This window comes from Trichomycterus rosablanca, chromosome 12 (assembly GCF_030014385.1).
Source record: "Trichomycterus rosablanca isolate fTriRos1 chromosome 12, fTriRos1.hap1, whole genome shotgun sequence".
NCBI lineage: Eukaryota > Metazoa > Chordata > Actinopteri > Siluriformes > Trichomycteridae > Trichomycterus > Trichomycterus rosablanca.
In genome coordinates, this window is record NC_085999.1 from 8,584,850 (window position 1) to 8,605,753 (window position 20,904).

The 20,904-nt window shown below is 37.6% G+C and overlaps 2 protein-coding genes across 3 annotated transcripts in view; both read left to right on the forward strand.

Annotated features, from left to right (window-relative positions):
* Positions 1-6,557, forward strand: part of atf2 (activating transcription factor 2) — a 43,411-nt gene extending 36,854 nt beyond the window's left edge. The window contains exons 12-13 of one of the 2 annotated variants that reach the window (XM_063006693.1): positions 2,013-2,076; positions 2,187-2,275. In XM_063006693.1, coding sequence (XP_062862763.1) covers positions 2,013-2,076; positions 2,187-2,211 — 89 coding nt within the window. In that variant the 3' untranslated portion in view covers positions 2,212-2,275. Of the gene's footprint in view, positions 1-2,012; positions 2,077-2,186; positions 2,276-6,498 lie in introns of those variants that run through there. The other variant, XM_063006694.1, reaches the window with a different exon arrangement.
* Positions 6,558-7,053: 496 nt separating this feature from the next.
* Positions 7,054-20,904, forward strand: part of chn1 (chimerin 1) — a 56,743-nt gene continuing 42,892 nt past the window's right edge. Inside the window, exons 1-3 of the mRNA XM_063006695.1 lie at positions 7,054-7,131; positions 12,873-12,911; positions 15,695-15,750. Coding sequence (XP_062862765.1) covers positions 7,113-7,131; positions 12,873-12,911; positions 15,695-15,750 — 114 coding nt within the window. The 5' untranslated portion in view covers positions 7,054-7,112. The remainder of the gene's footprint in view (positions 7,132-12,872; positions 12,912-15,694; positions 15,751-20,904) is intronic.

Here is a 20,904-nt window from a genome sequence, read left to right on the forward strand (position 1 = left end):
TGGCCCGTGAGCCATTGCCTGAGTGGGTTGGTTTCGAATGAACACGGCTATGCGCTCTGCTGCACTGTCTGCCAGGGCCATGGATCACTGAGCCGCTGATAGCGTGGAAGGTATTGACCTTTTAGACTTTCTGGGTGAGAGAACCTCACGTTGACAAGGTATTCCCTGCCTGACTCCATCTACCTTCTCAAGCTTAGTGAGTTACAGTTACACTTTCACGTGTTGCTTCTCAGTTCCAACAAACGCAATCGTGCGCTGGATGGAAACACCTGTGGATTCAGCCTGTTGTTGTTTAACTGGGACAATCTAGTCAAACTTTACAGAAATGGTTTTTATTACCTATTTTGAAGAGTTACATTCACAGGGATTTAAGTTTTTTATCTTTTTAGTTTTTAGCCTGGTAATTTAATCAAATGATCTAGAATTTTCTTGGGCTTTTTTCCCCCCCCTTTTTCTCCCACTTTAGCGCATCCAATTTCTGCCCGTCAATCATCCTCTCACTAATGCTGGTCCCTGCTCCTGATTGGGGAGGACAAGGCTGCTCCACGCCCCCTCCGACACGTGCACAGCAATCGAACATCTTATCACCTACACTTGATGAGTGCAGTGCAGTACAGCGCTGTGTACGGAGAGCCACACCCTCTACCGCACTCCTTTCCCATCTCCATCTCAATCAGCCAGCGGAAGTCGTAATCGCACTAGTCTGAGAGAGAGTCCCCATCCGGCTTAATCCCGCCCCTATCTGAACAACAGGCCAATCGTTGTTCATGTGGCCGCTCAGCCTCAGCCGGCAGGCAGAGCCGAGATTCGTTCCGATGTATTCGAGATCTCAGCTCTGGTGAACAGCGTGTGTTTTTACCGCTGCGCCACCTGAGCGGCTAGAATTTTCTTGGTTAAATCACATTTCTAATCTACATTCTAAATGCAGATTAAAAATACTTCAATATTATATAAAAGTTTGCCCTTTTATGCAACCCTAAGGTGGCACGGTGGCTCGCGTCCTGGGTTTGATTCCCAGGTGGAGCGGCCCAGGTCCTCTCTGTGTGGAGTTTGCATGTTCTCCCCGTGCCTGTGTGGGTTTCCTCCCACAGTCCAAAGACATGCAGTCAGGTTAACTGGAGATACAAAATTGTCCATAACTGTGTTTGACATTAAAGACTTGAACTGATGAATCTTGTGTAATAACTACCTGTCCTATCATGAATGTAACCAAAGTGTGTAAAACATGACATTAAAATCCTAATACATAAAGAAATTATGCAATCCCGAGCTATCAGAAGCCTCACTATAGTAAAATTCTCAGCATTTTATCACCTGCAACCAGTAGCTTGTGAGCCTCACTGGTCATGTAAACAAGATGGGATCTGATGTGGACTGCCACTCACTGGAAAAGCATGTGTCCTGATGGTGTCTTAACCTTTGCGCAACGTGGCACATAACCATGATTTACCTATACCACAGGATGAGCGTTTTGCTAATCGTAACCCTGAGCCACAAGATTTGCAACCAAACAAAGCAGCCATGCAGCTGCGCTCAGATGGCGCAGAGGTAAAACACACCAGCACACCAGAGCTGACATTTTGAACTAGTCGGTTTAAAACTCAGCTCTGCCATCTGGCAGGCTGGGCGCCTATACGAACAATGATTGGCTGTTGTTTAAGGGGGTGCCGGGCCAGACCTCATAACTGCACAGAGTTGAGGGATAATGCATTGATCAGGGTGTGTCTGTCCGTACACAAAGATTATCCGCTTATGAATTCGCCTCATACAGGTGAAAAGATGTAGTCGGCTAGTACACACGTGTCGGAGGGGACGCGTGTGTCAGTCTCGGCTCTCCTTAACCAGGGTGGAGATCAACATCAGTAGAGAGGAAGCATAATGCAATCGGGTAATTGGATATAGACAGCTAAGACTTTATTTTAATCAATTATTTTAATGTTTGGCCAATGTCACACAAAACATCATTAATCTTTGTAAGTTCATTACTGTCCTTGTTGACTGCATCCAATCAGGCTGCCATCACTCAGGATCTGAGGCGCCGGGTAAAACGACAGTGTGGGTACCGCCAGCTGCCATGTATGTATTGGCTAAGTGTTTTTTTCTTCTCTTATTCAAACAGTAACCACTTGAGTCCTCTGATATAGTACAGTGTGTAAATAATAAAACTAACATTTTGCAACCCTCAGGATAATTAAGTCTCCCGCCCTTTGACACACGTGAAGCTCTAGGCTGGCAGCCCCTGCAAATCATCCATCGCAAGTGCGGGAGCTTCGACCAGCCAGCAGAGATCAGTGGAAACTGTACAGCAGCAGTGAAGTCCTGTTGACCTTACTCCCTCAGGCACAGCCAACTGATACCAGCTTGAGCATTATTTGCATACACTGATCAGTCATAACATTAAAACCATCTCCTTGTTTCTACACACATTGTCCATTTTATCGGCTTCACTTATCATATAGAAGCACTTTGTAGTTCTACAATTACTGACTGTAGTCCATCTGTTTCTCTGCATGCTTTGTTAGCACCCTTTCATGCTGTTCTTCAATGGTCAGGACTCTCCCAAGACCACCACAGAGCAGGTATTATTTGGGTGGTGGGTCATTCTCAGCACTGCAGTGACACTGACATGGTGGTGGTGTGTTAGTGTAGCAGCGCTGATGGAGTTTTTAAACACCTCACTGTCACTGCTGGACTGAGAATAGTCCACCAACCAAAAATATATCCAGCCAAGAGAGTCCTGTGACCACTGATGAAGGTCTAGAAGATGACCAACTCAAACAGCAGCAATAGATGAGCGATCGTCTCTGACTTCACATCTACAAGGTCGACCAACTAGGTAGGAGTGCCTAATAGAGTGGACAGTGAGTGGACACGGTATTTAAAAACTCCAGCAGCGCTGCTGTGTCTGATCCACTCATACCAGCACAACACACACTAAAACACCACCACCATGTCAGTGTCACTGCAGTGCTCAGAATGCTCCACCACCTAAATAATACCTGACCATTGAAGAAAGCAGTGAAAGCAGGCTAAAAAAGTATGTAGAGCAACAGATGGACTACAGTCAGTAATTGTAGAACTTCAAAGTGTTTCTATATGGTATGTGTAGCTGATAAAATGGACAGTGAGTGTAGAAACAAGGAGATGGTTTTTATGCAACCAGTAATATTTTCAAGAAATGACATCATAAGGATTTCATGGAAAGTTTGTGTTGCCTCTTTGGACTCTGGTATAGCATTGTTAAAAAGGGAAATGGACATTCACTAACAATATACTGTGGGACTCCCGCCTAAGTGGCCCAAACACACGCAGGCTGTTGTGTTGCTATTGTCTAAATTTCCTGTTAGTGTGCACACTGCCCTACATTTGTCAATACAGGACATCCATCTGAAGAGAACCACAGAGCAGAGTTTACTGCTTACTGCTATTATTGTTATTATTATTTTTATTATTATTATTATTATTATTATTATTATTATTATTCTGAGTAGTCGTAGTTGTAGTAGTAGTAATAGTGGAGAGCTCTATGGATTAGAGAGATTGAACATAAAAAACAGAGCTAAATGAGAGGGAGGAAGAGTGGGGCTAGACAATATAAGGCTTTAAACTGTGCACTCCGTGAGAAAGTTCAGCTGTTTTACCCACATTCATTGTACATGCTAATATACGTACACTGATCAGCTATAACATTAAAACCACCTTCTTGTTTCTACACTCACTGTCCATTTTATCAGCTCCACTTACCATATACAAGCACTTTGTAGTTCTACAATTACTGACTGTAGTCCAACAGCTGGTCCTGTAACCACTGATGAAGGTCTAGAAGATGACCAACTCAAACAGCAGCAATAGATGAGCGATCGTCTCTGACTTTGCATCTACAAGGTGGACCAACTAGGTAGGAGTGTCTAATAGAGTGGACAGTGAGTGGACTCCATCAGAGCTGCTGTTTGATCCACTCAAATCAGCACAACACACACTAACACACCACCACCATGTCAGTGTCAGAGCAGTTCTAAGAATGATCCACCACCCAAATAATACCTACTGTGTGGTGGTCCTGTAGGGGTCCTGATCATTAAAGAACAGGGTGAACGCAGCCTAAAAAAAAGTATTCAGAGAAATAGATGGACTACAGTTAGTTGTTGATCTACAAAGTGCTTCTGTATGGTACGTGGAGCTGATAAAATGGACAGTGAGTGTAGAAACACGGAGGTGGTTTTAATGTTATGGCTGATCGCTGTACATTGTGTATGCTTTCAGCATTGGTAAAGGCACCTTCCTCTTCCACATAATTCTGCCACTGTGCATATAGCAAAGGCATGGTTTGGCAAGTTTAATATGGAATCCACTCCTGTGGCCTGCCCAAGTAGCCAACATAAGTGAATGGTGGTGGATTTTTAATACGAGGGGTTTTCAAAAAGTTGCACTTTTTAAAACTCTAATTATTAGGAATTTCAAAAACAAATTACATCCATTTTCTACATGGTCACCTTCAGATGCATTCCTAGCGATGTACCAACTTTTTAATGCCATCAGCAAAAAACATTTTTGGTTGAGAGTGTAGCCACTGATGCAGCGCTGCTTTCACATCATCATCACATGAAAATCTTCTTCCCTTTAAAGCTTTTCTGAGCGTCCAAAAAGGTGGAAATCAGATTACGCTAAATCCGGACTATAATCTCTCTCTCGGTCTGCCAGACACGACCAATTACTACTCCTCCCGGCCTCACCATTTTCAACTAAATATAAAAGTGCGGAAACTTTTTGAAGATCCCTCGTATAACGTCTTAGAAGACATAAGCTTTTACTACGAATGTCCATTTCTGGAATGTAGAGCTGAGGCACAATGAGTTTAATTATCTTTTATGTACAACGAAGGGTGGACATCAGAGATGTGGAAATTGTGCTTTTAATAAGAGCCACAATTAGCCCATAGGGTCTGGAAGATATACATGGCTACTGAAAATGTGTTACAGTAGCCATTCTAGAATAAAAACAAAGTCTCTGTGTGTTAAATCTAATGTTAAAACATCTTGAGTACAGGTTTGGAACATGTACATGTAAGAAGGAGGTTAGAGTTTTTGTTGATGAAGAGAAGTCTATAAATAAAATGTTAACTATATGTAGCCATTCCCTCAGACATAAAAACAACGTAAGAAAAGACAGACATGCTTGGTAGTCCAGTTTAGAGGTATATTACTATAATTAAGTGTCGAGTGAGCTATGGGTAATTTTGTATGGTTGCTTTTGTATTCGCAGCGCTCAGCAGAACTGGAAGGATAAAGGAGGGCTAAAAACGGTTCTGGATTACATCCAGTACCATTAATGGCATAAGCATATGGTCTGAATCGGCTGTTAAGTAAACAGTTAGGTCGGAGCACTCAAGACTCCTACCAGTTTTTTTCCTCCCAGGGCATGGGTTCAGGGATGAACTACAGCAAGGAATGAACAGGTCTAGACTCTGACAGAGCCACCTGGTTAAGTATTTAGAAAAAGATGCCATTCTAGAAGGAAAGAATGAACATCAGAGCAAACAGGAACAGAACAACAGGAGAAGATTAATGAAGAAATAAATCAAAAGCCATAAGAATGAAAAGCTTTAATGCTTTTATTAGGGATTAAAGAATTTAAAAAACATACAACAAATTTAGATTAATACATTAATGACCCGGCATGGTGGCTCAGTGGGTAGCACTGTCCCCTCACAGCAAGAAGGTCCTGGGTTTGATCCCCAGGCGGGGCAGTCCTTTCATGTTCTCCCCGTGGGTTTCCTCTGGGAGCTCTGGTTTCCTCCCACAGTCCAAAAACATGCAGTCAAGTTAATTGGAGACACTGAATTGCCCTGTAGGTGAATGGGTGTGTGTATGTGTGTATGTGTGTGTGTCTGTGTGGGTTTCCACCGGGTGCTCCGGTTTCCTCCCACAGTCCAAAGACATGCAAGTGAGGTGAATTGGAGATACTAAACTGTCCATGACTGTGTTTGATATTAACTTGTGAACTGATGAATCTTGTGTAATGAGTAACTACCGTTCCTGTCATGAATGTAACCAAAGTGTGAAACATGACGTTAAAATCCTAATTAACAAACAACAATTTCCTTTCCAGCAGAAATTCGTTATGGGTAAACAAGAACAATCATTTAATAGTTGACCTTTAAGTAAAATGTTGTTGTCAACCCATCTCTTAATATTTTTATTTATTTAACCTTTATTTAACCAGGCAAGTCATTAAGAACTGCTTCTTATTTACAATGGCGGCCTGGCAAAAGGCAATGCCTCCTGAGGAACAATCATACAAACAAATTTACATAAGACATTAAAAACAAACAACGATGATCACAATACAACAACACATAGTCGCAACAGCAACAGTCTAAAAGAAGAATCAATTTGTCATACAGCTGCATATATCTCTTAAGATAGCTGTAATTTGTTTTTTAAAAATATACTGTACAACGATTTAAAAATATGGTAACGATTCACCATCCTTTTGCAGGGTTTATGCGTCACCAGCAGAGATGTACTTGCTAGAGATCAGAACCAGCATCATGACCTCATACACTCAGGCAGGCCGGTCTCCATGGTAACGCGCCATGAAGAGGCTGCAGTCTCTAAGGACGAAGAGGGCTTGTGGTCACGTGATCCCACAAGATGGCGACTTCAGTACAGCGATACAGACCGAGTCGGGCTTTAATGTGCCGCGCAGCCGAAACCCCGACGAACCGTCTGTGAAACATTAACACGCGTGGACCGAGCTGCTGTTCATCTGTGCTGATTACTCGGAGACGTTTGTTTTAAACAGACCACATCAGGACATCATTTGATAGATGACTCGTGGTGAATCGAGCTGGGTAGACTCGGACTCAGTGGGGTTAAAAGTTTAATAGAGCCTCGGATCATCTGTGGAGCCTAAAAATAAACCATCGGGGTCCAGATTTGAATCGAATGATCGATCGAATAATCGACTCTTTTGTTTCATCTGTACTGGCTGATGTGCTGAGTGAATGAACCGGTTGTATCATTTGTGAAGAGGAGCTGAATGAGCGACTGAAAGGGGAGGAACTTTTCCTGCACTGCAGAGCTTTGTCCAGTCGAATTAACACCAGTATCATGGCGATTCACGTCTTCGGTGAGTTCTATGTGCTTATATGTTTAAGTATTGAGTAAAATGTACATCTGAATAAATGCGCAGTGATAGTGAGTAGATTAAAGCCAGGGCGTGGAGGGTTTTGGCAGCGTGTCTCCCACCGCGCTAATCAACAATGGACTGACCATGTGTGGCCACATTCTACCACAACCAACAGGTTCTCACACTCACTGAGCTTAATATTTATACTGTCTGTGGGTTTTTATTCGCTCTTGATGTAATCTGAAAGAAATAAAGTTTGCTCACAACATCAGAGCTATTTAAAATGGTAATTCTAATATTTCTAATATCAGATGGGTTAATTCTATTTCCCTGAATGCAACCACACTGTGCAGCACACTGGTATCAGACTCTGGTGTGTACAGTATTTTAAGTCTTCAGTTTAATTAAATTGAAATGAGTTTTACATGTAGTTAAAGTGATATATTAGGGCTGGGCGGTATAACCAAAAATTCATGGTATGTTTTTTTTTTTTTTGTATTACTGGGACTTTTTTATGTCTGTGGCTGATTTTACAGTCATAAGTACATAGAATATAAAAAGTAGTAAAATGACCATGTATATAATGAAGGTTTTGAGTACTATAAGCTTTGCTTGGCCCCACAAAATGACATTATATGATGGCATCAGTCCGAGTGAAACTGTTGCAATAAATACAGTTTTTATTGTTTATTTAATATTTACAAAGGGCAATGTGCAATTTAAATGACAAAGGGTAATGTGCAAATTTGGGGCAATTTTACAATGTTTACAAAGGGTAATGTGCAATTTTCCACCAGCTTGTTACTGACAGAAAGTCTATTTTTGTGTGTTATTGTTATTGTGTTATTGTCATTATTGTTATTGTAAATTCTGTTCATTTTGTAAATGCAAATATTGGTATTTTGTAAATTCTAGTTCTTCTTTAAATGTATTGCTTATAACTCTAGAGAGTATTGCACCTTACTTTCATTATACCTGGTATAATAACAATAAAGACACTCTGATTCTGATTTTGATTCTGATTTAAATATTGTACAATTACCCTTAGCTCCGTTTAACTGATAAAACAACGTTTGCAAACTCCACTGTACAACTTAATTACAGGTTTGTTGTAGAAAAGTGGACGACTTTATATAGCTCCGATTTCAGTTCCCTTATAACGTTGGTTTAGCAACTGACCTGAAGTATTTTTTACCCTGTAAGACATACAGTACCTGGAATCCACTGTTTTAATTATTGCTCTGAAAGCTTATTTCTTTACTGTCTATAGACGAATATTATGTGATCTGCTGCCTACTGAAGCCTACAGCTGTTGTATTAACTATGCTACAGTGTTTGAAAAATCCATGCGTTATGAGGAATCAAAGACGGTATACCAAATGTACCGTCATATCGCCCAGCCCTACTCAACCACACTGTGCAGTACACTGGTTTCAGACTGCTGATTTTGGGTCTTTAGTTTATTTAAATTTAAATGAACCTTAAATATAGTTAAAGTGATGTTCTTATCAGTTTTTCAGTGAAAACAAGTATAACTTATATTTAGGTGTGCAGCAGTCCAATTACTGTCAGTATACCATCATAAACGTACCTTGATTGCCAACAGGTGTTCTATAATCAGAGTTGGACTAAATGGCCAGACAACACTTTTGGACAAGTGAACACATGAATCCTGTGTAACCTATATTTCACTGGATGAAGTTGCAGTAAAAGCAATTGCAATTTTCTTACTATTCAAAAACTGTATTAGTTCAAACTAGAGCTGCGTGGTATGACGGTACGTTCGGTATACCGTCTTTGATTCCTCATACCGTATGGATTTTTCAAATACTGCAGCATAGTTAATACAACAGCTGAAGGCTTCAGTAGGCAGCAAATCATATAATCATGTAGTATTCCTCTATAGACAGTCGAAAAAGAGAGATACATAAAGTCGTCCACTTTTCTACAACAGACCTGTGGTCAAGTTGTACAGTGGAGTTTGCAAACGTTGTTTTATTAGTTAAAGGGAGAGCTAAGGGTAATTGTACAATACTTAAATATTAAATAAAGAATAAAAATTATATTTATTGCAACAGTTGCACTCATACTGATTCCATCATATAATGTCATTTTGTGGGGCAAAGCAATGCTTATAGAACTCAAAACCTTCATTATATACATGGTCATTTAAAAACTTTTTATATTCTATGTACTTATGACACTAGAATAAGCCACAGAATCTAAAAAAATACAAATTTTTGGTCATACCGCCCAGCCCTAGTTCAAACACAACCAAAAAAAACACCAAACACATAAGTGTGTCCCCTTTATTAGTATAATAATATTTTATAGTAGGCTACTTATATTTATTGATGTAGATTTATTAATCTATGGAAACAACTATGACTGCAGATTAAAACATTTAAATGAGAACTGCATGCATTGTAGCAGGATTAGATTCATGGTTCATACAGGGTGCAATTTATAGCAAGACAAATTCCATATGTTCTGCTATTTTGCAGCTTGTTTTTGCACACATATTTTAATGTATTAGTACATTGTGTACATCGTGACACAGCTAGCTTTGTCCCAAATGCTACTAAATATGATAAAGGGACCATGGTAGCTCAGTGGTTAGAGCACTGAGCTATCAGTATAAAGGCTGGGGGTTTGAATCCTGGCTGTTACAGGTTAGGTACGTGACAGATCTTGGTGGCATGGCAGTTGTTATGATACTTGAACCATGACCATGTTAAGCTGTTGTCATGCTAAGCATTTGTGTACATTCCTGTCTAAGTTGTCTAAAAGCTTGAAAGAACCAGAGCTTTTTATTTCATCCCCTAGGCACAATGTCTCAGTGTCAACGATTTTGTTAAGCCAGCCTCTTGACTAAGGGTACAAATGGAATCGACTTACTTTACTGTGTAAGCACTTTATATTATGCTGCTGTTATATTGCTAAGCATTACTTGCAGTTCCTCAGCTAAGTAACAGACTGTGATGACAAACTGAAATGATAAAGTAACATAGTAATAGAGTGAAACCTAAATGCATCAGCCACTTGTTGGCAAAATGACTAGTCACGGAGAGGAAGTGCTCTTCCCTGCAGCTCTTATCTCTGGATGAGAAAGCAGCCATTTTCTATCAATATTTAATGCTGACTCACAGGAGGAACACAATGACGGGGCCAAGGACACTGAAATGCATCATATTTTGACAGGGAGCAGTAACATTGTTATCAGTATTGGAGAAACATTGTCTTCCTTTTCTCTAGTGCTGCACTTAAAGCATCAAGAGAGAACGTTTGAATCTTTTGTTAACAATTCAGGGGTTCTTTAACAGCTTTGAAAACTGAGACCTTCCTCTAAATGAGAGAGCTTTTGTAGGGCTATTTATCAATGCTATCCAAAAAGAAAGTAAAGTATTATATTAAAATAATAAATGGGTTAGATGCCTGTATTAACAACAAATGTCTAACAAGTTATGAAGTTTATAGTTTTTTAAAGTAATAGTTCACTCATTTGAGTTAAAATCTGTGCCCCCATTAACTGAACATTTGTTACTAATATTTTATATAGCCTGTGTATCTACATCACACAGAATTTAAACAATTTTTGTTCTTGATGTCATAAGTCAAATTGTCATAAGTGGCCATGTCTTCAATAACTGACATTTGCATTGTATTATAGGAGTTTTAGTTTACATCACTAAGCAAATAAAATAATAGTAATGTTTTGGTGGGGTATATTTACTTAGTTAGGGAACTCAAACCTAACAATTCTTATGTTTTCTGTTCAAGGAGTCTAAATATTTGTATTTTACCAAATTAAATGGCAACAAATCCCCCTGTTCATTTTTATAATCTGCTGGCGTTTCTAAATGCCCTCTGAATATGGTGACAGATTAAAACACTATCTGCTGAGTCTCTCTCTCTGCAAACAAGTTATGCTAAACATCAGTCGAGTTGTGGTGGAATGCTGGGATATACTCTGGATTTCTGGTCAGGGTTGTAGCTAGTATTTTCCCATAAAAGACTAATGTTTAAGCCCCCCTATGCCCTGCAGAATAAGTTTTCATTGGGCCTCTCTCCAGTTCTAGAATTGTCACCACATTTCATGTCACTAGTTACAGTTTAATATGAATAATCAATGTTGCAGACATTATACACTTTCTCAACTAATGTTAATTGAATGCCCCAGATACACACACATCAATCACTCCAAATACCAAAATCAATAAAAGTAGCATTTAAACAGGAAAACACCCAAAAAGTACACAGGACTAAAATCACAATTTAAGGACAGGGCCAATAACTTTTGATCATATATATTAGAACTAAAAGACTAACTTTTCCCACTATGAACATAACCTCTGTGTAACCATGGTGTTAAAAATCTCAAACACCCTGACAGCATTAAATGGATTAATGAATTTGATTGTTAAATGTATCCAATTTAGTGTTTAGAACAAAGTCTGAATCACTACTGATATACTTCTGTTTTTTAAAGCAACATGATAAAACCCTTATTTTCAAACATTTAGAAACATTGCAATGCTGTTTTGCATATCTGAATATTGTTTATAAGTGTCTATAAGTATTATAAAACCCATCCTGTGTTCTGTTTGAGGACCATAATAATTTGTAGTTGAGGGCTATAGAGGAAGCTTTGTTCAGTCATGTCTCAGTGTTTTGCTGTGTATGTGCTTTATAAGAAAAGCACATGGTAAAGACATTAGGTGGTTTTTCAAAATCGGCATGAAAGAAATGAAAGCATTGTGGCAGATTTACAGGTTTAGTGAAAGTGTTCCATGTTTTTAAAACGATTTGCCTTTCTAGAAGTGCTGTAAATAAAAGACAGGGGGAAACTGTCACCACTCAGGAATTCCCTTTCCTGTCCCCAGCGAGTTCAATAGTGTAAGAGAGAGAGCGGGTATAGTAAAGACGGACCAGGTTTGTAGGAGCTCTTGTGCCTTATTGTCCCAGAACTTTTCCTCTGGGGTGTATTGTTCTGCAAGTGCTTACACTGAGAGATTTCAGCAGGGTTTCCTGCCTGAGGCTCTTTATTAAGCATATAAAGGAGCAGCAGATATCTTTATTAAGCTCATGAATAGCTTGTCTTTACCCATTATTCCTTTTTGGCCATGGACTGATGAATATTGTTCTGGCTCCTTTTTAAGAGTCTCATCATTCTGCAGCCTCAGCCACATGTGGTATTGCTTTTTTTTAGGTAAAGTTCATGAAGTGCACTAAAGCTGTTTGTGCTGAATGTCTGATACATCACCTGGATATGAAATATAACGCTGAAAACAATTTGACACTGTTTAACTTTAGTTGTTGTTTTATATTTAATTTGGTGAAGAGGGGCCCAGAAGCTCCTATAGGTTGTTAATTAATATCTAGTGAACCATATGTATATATGTTTCTATTAACTCCAAAATTAACATTCCTAGTCTTTGACTAAAGAATCCTTCAACCAATGAACAGCGCAATTAGCTTGTATAGAAAATAATCTCCACTAGGTGGCGCAATTTCTTTTTTTTGTCTTACTTAATGTGACCGGTCATTTACGGTGAATTTGAACAGCTCAACACATTCGCATTTCTTTTATGTTACAAATATATCTTGACTTTTCAAAGACATATAGGTTTTCTCAGATTTAATAATACAAGTTAGATCATTTTGGTTGGATTAGTTGTTGGGTTTCTGATCACCTGTATTAACTCTTTTCCCTGACGCTGCCTTTTATTGCTGTTTGGCAGATAATGATGAATACAGACCACCAGTATGGAAATCTTACTGTGAGTACAACCACATTTTTCTTAACTGTATGTAAGCTTTAGATTAACATAGGAAACCTTAAGCTGAAATAGTGGGCATCACTTAAGACTAGAGATGGGACGATCGATCGGCTACGAATCGGTATCGGCCGATTTTTAATCAAAATATGCTATCGGCGATATTTCCTAAAAGTAGCCGATCCGATCGTGTGATATATAAAGACCATGTTAAGTTAACAGCTCAGTGGATTGATCCAGACTTTGAGCTACGAAGCACCAACCATCACATCACCATTCATCAACAATCGTACAGAAACCATCGTGAAAGCTCTTACGATGTAATTTTGCTGATTGTAATATTTACTTTAAAAAGATAATTCAACCCAGTCACATCTGAGTCGATTCTATCAGCACGTTATATAAACTCCTGGTTCACTTTGGTAAATCGTAAGCGGTTCTTACTTGTGATGTAGATGAGAACAGAAAACGTTACAGAGCCAATCGGAGGCAAAAGTTTATTCATTTAATGTAAGAGAGTCACACAAAATGTTCTGTAGTAGCTGGTGTTTATTTAAAACCACAACATTTAATTAATAACAGTAAACACGGAGAGATAACTGAGAAGAGAAACTTACGCTTCACATAAAAACGAATCAACTCATGAATCAATGAATCACTTATAGCGATACTGTGAACTCTGCGTCTCTGTAACTCTGTAACTGCGTCTCTTTTAAAGGCACACGCGCGCGCTGCTCCGGTTTATCTTTACTGTGAGGCTCTTTTTAAGTTTATTTACTGCTACCCCCCCCCCCCCACCCCCCACCCCACCCCCGATCGGAATCGGCTATCGGCCGATGTCCCTGAAAGGAGATCGGAATCGGTGCCAAAAACCCCGATCGGTCCATCTCTACTTAAAACTCTAACAGTGGTGTATGTGATACAGGTATATTAAGTTTTACTGGCAGTAAAAAGTGTTTAAACTTTTAGGTAACTAAAATAAATGCAAAGTTTTAAAATATTTGTTTTGTTATTTATATTATTATTTTATTACTGAGGAAAATCTAGTGTTATTTGCCAATACTGTTGAAATAAATACATATATAAATGAAGAAATAAATGTTTACATTGGTATTATAACTGACATATATATATTAAATTAGGGATTTCTCATTGTTATTTTTTTATTCTAATAAATGTCTGTATAGAAAAGAAATATCCAGTACAGTTGGGTCTGACTGATAATGATGATGATGATGATGATAATAATAATAATAATAATAATAATAATAATAATAGTAATGTAAGCTGTATGATGACTTTGCTCATTAGGGTTTCATAATCATAGTGGATATCTTAGGGATTCTGGTTTCTAAAGAACTAATAATTTTAATATAAAGATTCTGTAGGAAAGCCCTGTTCATGACGAGGTGAATTGGAAATGATGAAACATTTGTTTAGCATCAAGCTTTAATTCACTAACATTTATGCATCTGAACTTGATATGCTTGGTTGGTAAAACCAACCATCTACAAGAATGATATGGGTTATTCTACAAAAAAGGTGGAAACTGGGTGACACATCTAAAAAAATTTAAATCTTCCAACATATCCTAAACTTCTTTAATTACATTATTTAACCCCTAAACTTGATGAATCCACAAAAAAAGTCAACCTTAATCTATCTTTTATAAAGAATCTATGAGCTGTTTATTTGTCATTGGTGTTACCAAAGATTCAACCAACATTGATGTGGGGACAAATATTTATTTGAAATTAAATATATTATAATAATTTTTTTTACCAATTCAATATTCTATGTATTGTATGTAATGTTAACAGTAAATATAAATGAGATTTTATTTAATAAAAACATATTTAAATGAAAAGTACAAAGCTCATCACCCATGTACAATATAAGGGACAAGGTACTTTCTTGATCTAGGCGTTTTAAATAAAAGGTTAAAATTAAAACAATGAAGATTATATAAATAAACTTTGTTTCATTACTACAGGGACAGTCCATATTTATTGAATATGTACAATTAATGTGATTACTCGGTCTAATCATATGTTTTAGCAGGCTGAAAAAGTAAGGGACATGCATTTCCACCATTTCTGTAGAATGACCCATAAGCTAGTGGACATTCTTCAGGTCTGTTTAGTCACAGAGCTCCTTCATGACTAAACTAGCTGAATTAGCTGTTGCTAAATATACACTTTAATATACATACATCTATGGTTTACTTTAAAACAATAATTAACACCTTTTGACCACCAGAACTCTGAATTTGCTATTCAACATTGGGGTATATTTAAGAGATAACGGATAAACTGTCCTGCTTTTAAAAATAGCTGACAAAGCTAAGGTGAAAAACACCACAACACGAGTCGTGTTTCTTTTGCACATGTATGTTGTTTTCTCATAAGCTGGTGTTTTGCCTGCAGCATGGCCACTTCCCTACATTTTAACAGATGTTTTTGTGTGTTGCTTTATTTACATGAATAATATATAAAGAGTAATCCATTTTATTTATGAAATTTATAGTCCACTTTGCCAATCTTTTTTACACGGCGGTTGCTCTGGGTACATTAATGGCAATAATGCTGCGTTTAAGCTTCTTGCAATTTCCACACGCTGTACCTAGTAAATAATTAAAATTAATGAATTATAAATTTATACAAATTTTCCAAACAATCAGGAACACAGTTGTAGCCCTTAATGGTTACTATCAAGAATTTCCATTCTTGTATCGAATTTGTTATTTGGAACGATTTGATGTTTCTGAAAATGAATTGTTGTTATAGTGTACCAGCTCCAGCAGGAGGCGCCACATCCACGGCGAGTCACTTGCATTCGTGAGGTGAGTTGCTTTTCATTAATGATCAGAATCCCATTTACATGTATTTATTTTATTTAAATTACATACATAATATACATGGTATTCTTTAAATTATGACACACACATGCTCATATAAATGTGCATGATCTGCTCATCCTGTTTCACACATCTCCAGTCGACTCTTTTGGCAGTTCATATTTTATTCCTATATTTCAGTTTAAACATTATAAAGCAGTATGATTATTCATAAGTACTTTAGGGGTTGATATCACATTACAAATTCCTTTTTTAATTACAAGGGAGTCTAGACCCTTTTTTCCTGGTTTTCCCTCGAGTCCAGCTGCAATATAACAGTGTACTGCAGTGAAAGATTTGTAACAGAACGCAGACTTCCCCCCCTTACCCTACATGCAGCAAAAGCAGATTAGCCAGGCGGATAGATGCGTTAATTAGAGAAAGTGTAAGGTAATGCTTCTGAATTATTCATCTATGTTATCATTAAACTGTCTGCTGCTATTGTAGGAATATATTTTCAAGCATACCTCCGTTAGTTGTGTGTTTAAGCTGTAAGTGTTCTCTTATATTTATTATAGAAATATTACCTCTTTATGGTTATTTTTAGCATATCCTCATTTGGTTAAGTTATCTGAGAAGGTGAGTTTTAAAGGTCAGTGGTAGGTTAGCGGTTATGGCACTGCACTGGTGACAAGAAGGTTGCTGTGTCACCCTGGAGGGGCCTCTGAAGACGGCCCTAGATTGTATTCAGTTACCATTGAAAGCTGCTTTGGATAAAAGCTTTTGCTAACCTTTCTTCACCAAACAATTTAACATTTGCACATTGATTGTTATTCATTATTTAATGTAGAGATGAACTTATATCACAGTGATCTTTAACAAGCACCCTAGTTCATTTCTAATTTAATACAGAAATATAGTTTGGTGTTATGTAAATAGCATTATTGGGTTGTGTGGTTACTTGTTGTTAGAAGGTGCAAAATAAAAGAGGGATATTAAAGAAAGACACTGTGGCATGGCTCCCACCATTTTTTTTCTCTTAATTTACTATTATCACACACACACATACAGCAGTCGCTGTGCTCCATCTCAACAGTAATTGATTATGCAAAAAAAAATTTACATTCAGAACTGTGTTTCAGTGGAGGTTTGACACTTGCTCCTCCAAAGGTCATTAGGGTTAGATTTGAGACTATATTTACACTGTAGACTTGTAGATAAAAGCTTGCTACTTAAAAGCACGTTTTCCCCCGGGCACTGCTAATGTATGCATGCGGCTAGAGATTTAACCCCATATAATCCCTACAAACGCATATAATCCCCCCCCCCCCCCCCCCCCCCACACACACACACACAATGAAAAAAAAGATTTGCATCTTATTTAGATAATGCTAGTTTCTCCAAGCAAACCTACACTTGCTTAGTGTTTTTAGACCTGACAATATTCACCATCTCATATTCATTTCTCAGCTGAGTTGTTGTGCATTTACACCATTTACAATTGCAGTATTTAAGGCTGTTTACGTAAAATTCCCTGTTAATTTTAAGTGAATCGGCTGCAGATGTTAATATATTCCATTACAGTACTGAGTAATTGAGCCTTATTTGTCATGCACGGTCTGCTCTGGTAGTGAATATATTAGACGTTAATTAAACTGCTAAACCGATACCAATATAGAAATCTGTGATACTGTAAGGTAGGTATATAAGCAGAAGGTAATAAAAACAGTTATAAACAAGACTTTTTGTGTTTTATCATAATAAAACATGCTAATTTTCCAACAAAAAAAATGACAGAGGACCTGGTGTCAATAGTCAGTGGTTAACTTTCAAATACAACAGTAGTGTAGTTTAAATAAACGTAAATGTCATATGTGTTAAGAAATGACAGTAAAATAAGTTGGTTATCTCAAACTCTTGAGTTCCAATCCCATGCCACGCCTAAATAAAAACAATTCGCTGTGCCTGAGGGAGAGAAGGTTGACTGTTTCATTGCTGCTGGACGTTTGCAGTCTCTGCTGTCTGGCTGCCTGCACTAGTGGTGGGGTATTTCCGGATTCCCTAGTGTGTCTCTTGGTGCTCATTATGGGCTCATCCTTTCTTGGCCAGTGCAGGGGTGGTACAAGCAGCAAGAGAATTGTAATAGGGGAACTGGTAATGATTAGATTAGGTGAAATTCAGCATTGGGGGAAAATTTATAATAATGTTCAATAAATAAAGTAATAATAGTTTCATGGTTTTTTTTATAGCAATGCTGTAAGAAATTAAAACAAACCAGCTGAACAAAACACAGAAGCAAGTTTAGCTGATATTAGATGGTTGGCAGTGTCCTACTTTAACATTGTGTCAAGCTTAATTATTCTTGTCTTTTTATGTTGAATACTAACACTTTAACATGCCTAGGGCTTAATCGACTACTACAAACTGTCTTGACCGTACATGTGCACAGTTTCTCTGTTAACAATGTTTTAATGGTTTAAAATAAAACATTTTCAATAGTAACTGTGCTTTGATGAGCAGTGTACCTACTCGGTGTGTATCTGGGTAAATCAGCTTAAATGGAATTACTGTCTGAATGATTTAGAACACTTACTGTTGGACTGGTCAGTTCTAAACAAGGCAGCATGTTTTTTAGTTGGTCACTATAATTTTTTCCATGTGACAAGGTTTTTAACAGTACTGTTGCTGCGTACTACAGTACTGCAAATAAAATGCAGTTTGATATTGCTTTCAGGCAAGATTAGAGTAATTAAGTAATGAAGTGTGTTGACCTACGATTGACTGACACCCTGTCCAGGGTGTATTCCTGTCTCAGAATTACAGTGTTTTTAGGTAGCAAAAAAACTATGACTCCAACCAGCCTTGTTACAGTGGTTCCTTATTCATTATTTGATACATTTATACTTTTACCTATTTGACTATTATTATTATTAATAATAATATTAACTTATCATAATAAACACCAAATGTTAAGTGGTTGTAGTTGTGTATAATGTTTTATATGCTTTATGAGTTTGTAACGAAGAATTAGCTTGTTTTATTAGCATGGCACCAAAGCAATAAAATACGATGTAAATTTATGGTGCCATCTAGTGGTAGGAGCGGCGGAATTGCATGTAGAACACATAAATAAGCTTTCTGTATTGTAAAGCAAGGATTTCCAGTCCAGTTACTTGAAAAAAAAATCATCAATTGCTTTTATTTATCCCCTAAAAAGGGTAAACCAGACCTACATTTAAAATTCTTTAAATATTGTTTAAGCTTTATTTAGCTTTTTTTAATTCTTGCTTTAAAATATTTGCCTGGATTGTTTCAATATAATTAATTAGAATACAATTATAAGAGCCAGCCAGTTGAGATGCTGCATAGCTGTACAGCTGAGGTTAACAAGCTGTGGCTGAACTGCTCTGGGACTCCGTGTCCCTTCAGCGTTTGTTCATTTTTAATCGGCACTAAAGACTGTGGCTGTGTTGAGCTCATCTCATGGTTCAGTAACCATTCAGTTTAGAGCTACATGTACATAAGTTAAACTGATTGTGACCAGTAGGGCATGTGTGATTTTTTTTTTGTTTTTTTATAATGTGAAAAAGATGAAAGTCAGAGGAGGAATGTAGTCGTCCCCTAAAGCTATTACTGCATGACCCATTTTACTGAATCTTTAGACTTGTATGGAGCAGATTTTTTTACCCATATGATTTGATCCCCAAGCTTTTTGTTTTCACAATATTCACTACAGTTCTTGTCTGTAGAAGTAGCAATGATATCCCAGTCTCAGATTAAGTAGATCAGAAAACAAGCAACATCACTCTACACTGCCTTTATCCATGGATTTTTGTTTTGTATTTTTTTTATCCTCAACTTTTTTACATGCAGGCTTTTTGGTGCTGTACAAAGCATAGGTGCTGTACATAGACCAGCCAAAAAGAACACATTGATTTAATCCTGTACCAATTTTCTGATTCTGATCAATTTTAAATTTTCTACTGAAACTAAGTGATGTTGCAGTTGGGTGGCACAGCAATTTAATGTGGGTCCATCACTGTACAGTAGACACAAGAGTTCAAATCTTACAGACAGTTGGATGTGTCTTAGGAAGGAATGGCTGTTTAGTGATTCCTCTACTTGCCGCAGCAACAGCAGCTCCTATTGTCTGGATAAGGCACCAAAATACATAGTGAATGAACATAAAGTACATCGTCTGTGCATAGGTAAAGCACATTTCTAAGGGGGTGTGATAGTCTATGGCTCTCTTCAGCCAGCTTGGGTTTGGTGCATTCAATAGAGCAACTGCAGTGTGGACTAAATTGAGGGGAAGGAGGGTGCAAACCAATGAATTAAATATAAAAACTAAGCACATCAACATTTCTGAGCTTAATAATAATATGGTTAATATCAATTTTATATTGCTTACATTAGTTCTACTTTGATGTTCCTTTTTTTCAAAAAGGGTGACTAAACCTGACTCACTGCACACTAAACAGTGAGTGCCTTAGTTAGGCAGTATATCTATAGACCTATTAGGTAAGAATTTTAACTTTCATATCTTTAAGGTATATTGATATTCCAATACACCTGATTTGATTCCTTTTAGTTGTTTAAAAAGCATATAGATATTGTAGTGGTTGGCCATCCTTTATCATTTGTTATTAATACTTTAATTTAAAGTACCACAGTCATATTGTGATAAGATGACAAACATTTTGTTTATTAATACTGTAGTGCCTGGACCAATCACTTTTTTAAAAATTCTATTCATGCATTTTCCCTTTTCTTCAAATCTAATTGTATCCAATTACCAGTTGTTTGTTTCCTCTACCCTGAGTGAGAAGGGCCATACCTAACACATGCCTCCCTTGACATGTGCAGTAGCCAACCGCTTCTTTTCACCTACCAGAGACGGGTTTCCACACAGAGAGCAATATAGAGTACTGCTATTTTGTGTCCACTAGTGCATTTTCAAATCTTTTTTGTAAGCGTCAATGCATGCTATTTCTGACATTATAAATAGCCCCAGAAACCTATTACAAACCCATATATTCACACACCACACCTGTTATTACATAGCATTAGTATTCATGCCTGAATAACTCAGACCTAGTCTATGTGACAGCATCGTAAGCATTTGCAATTTCCCCCATTAACTCCCCCCTCCTTCATATT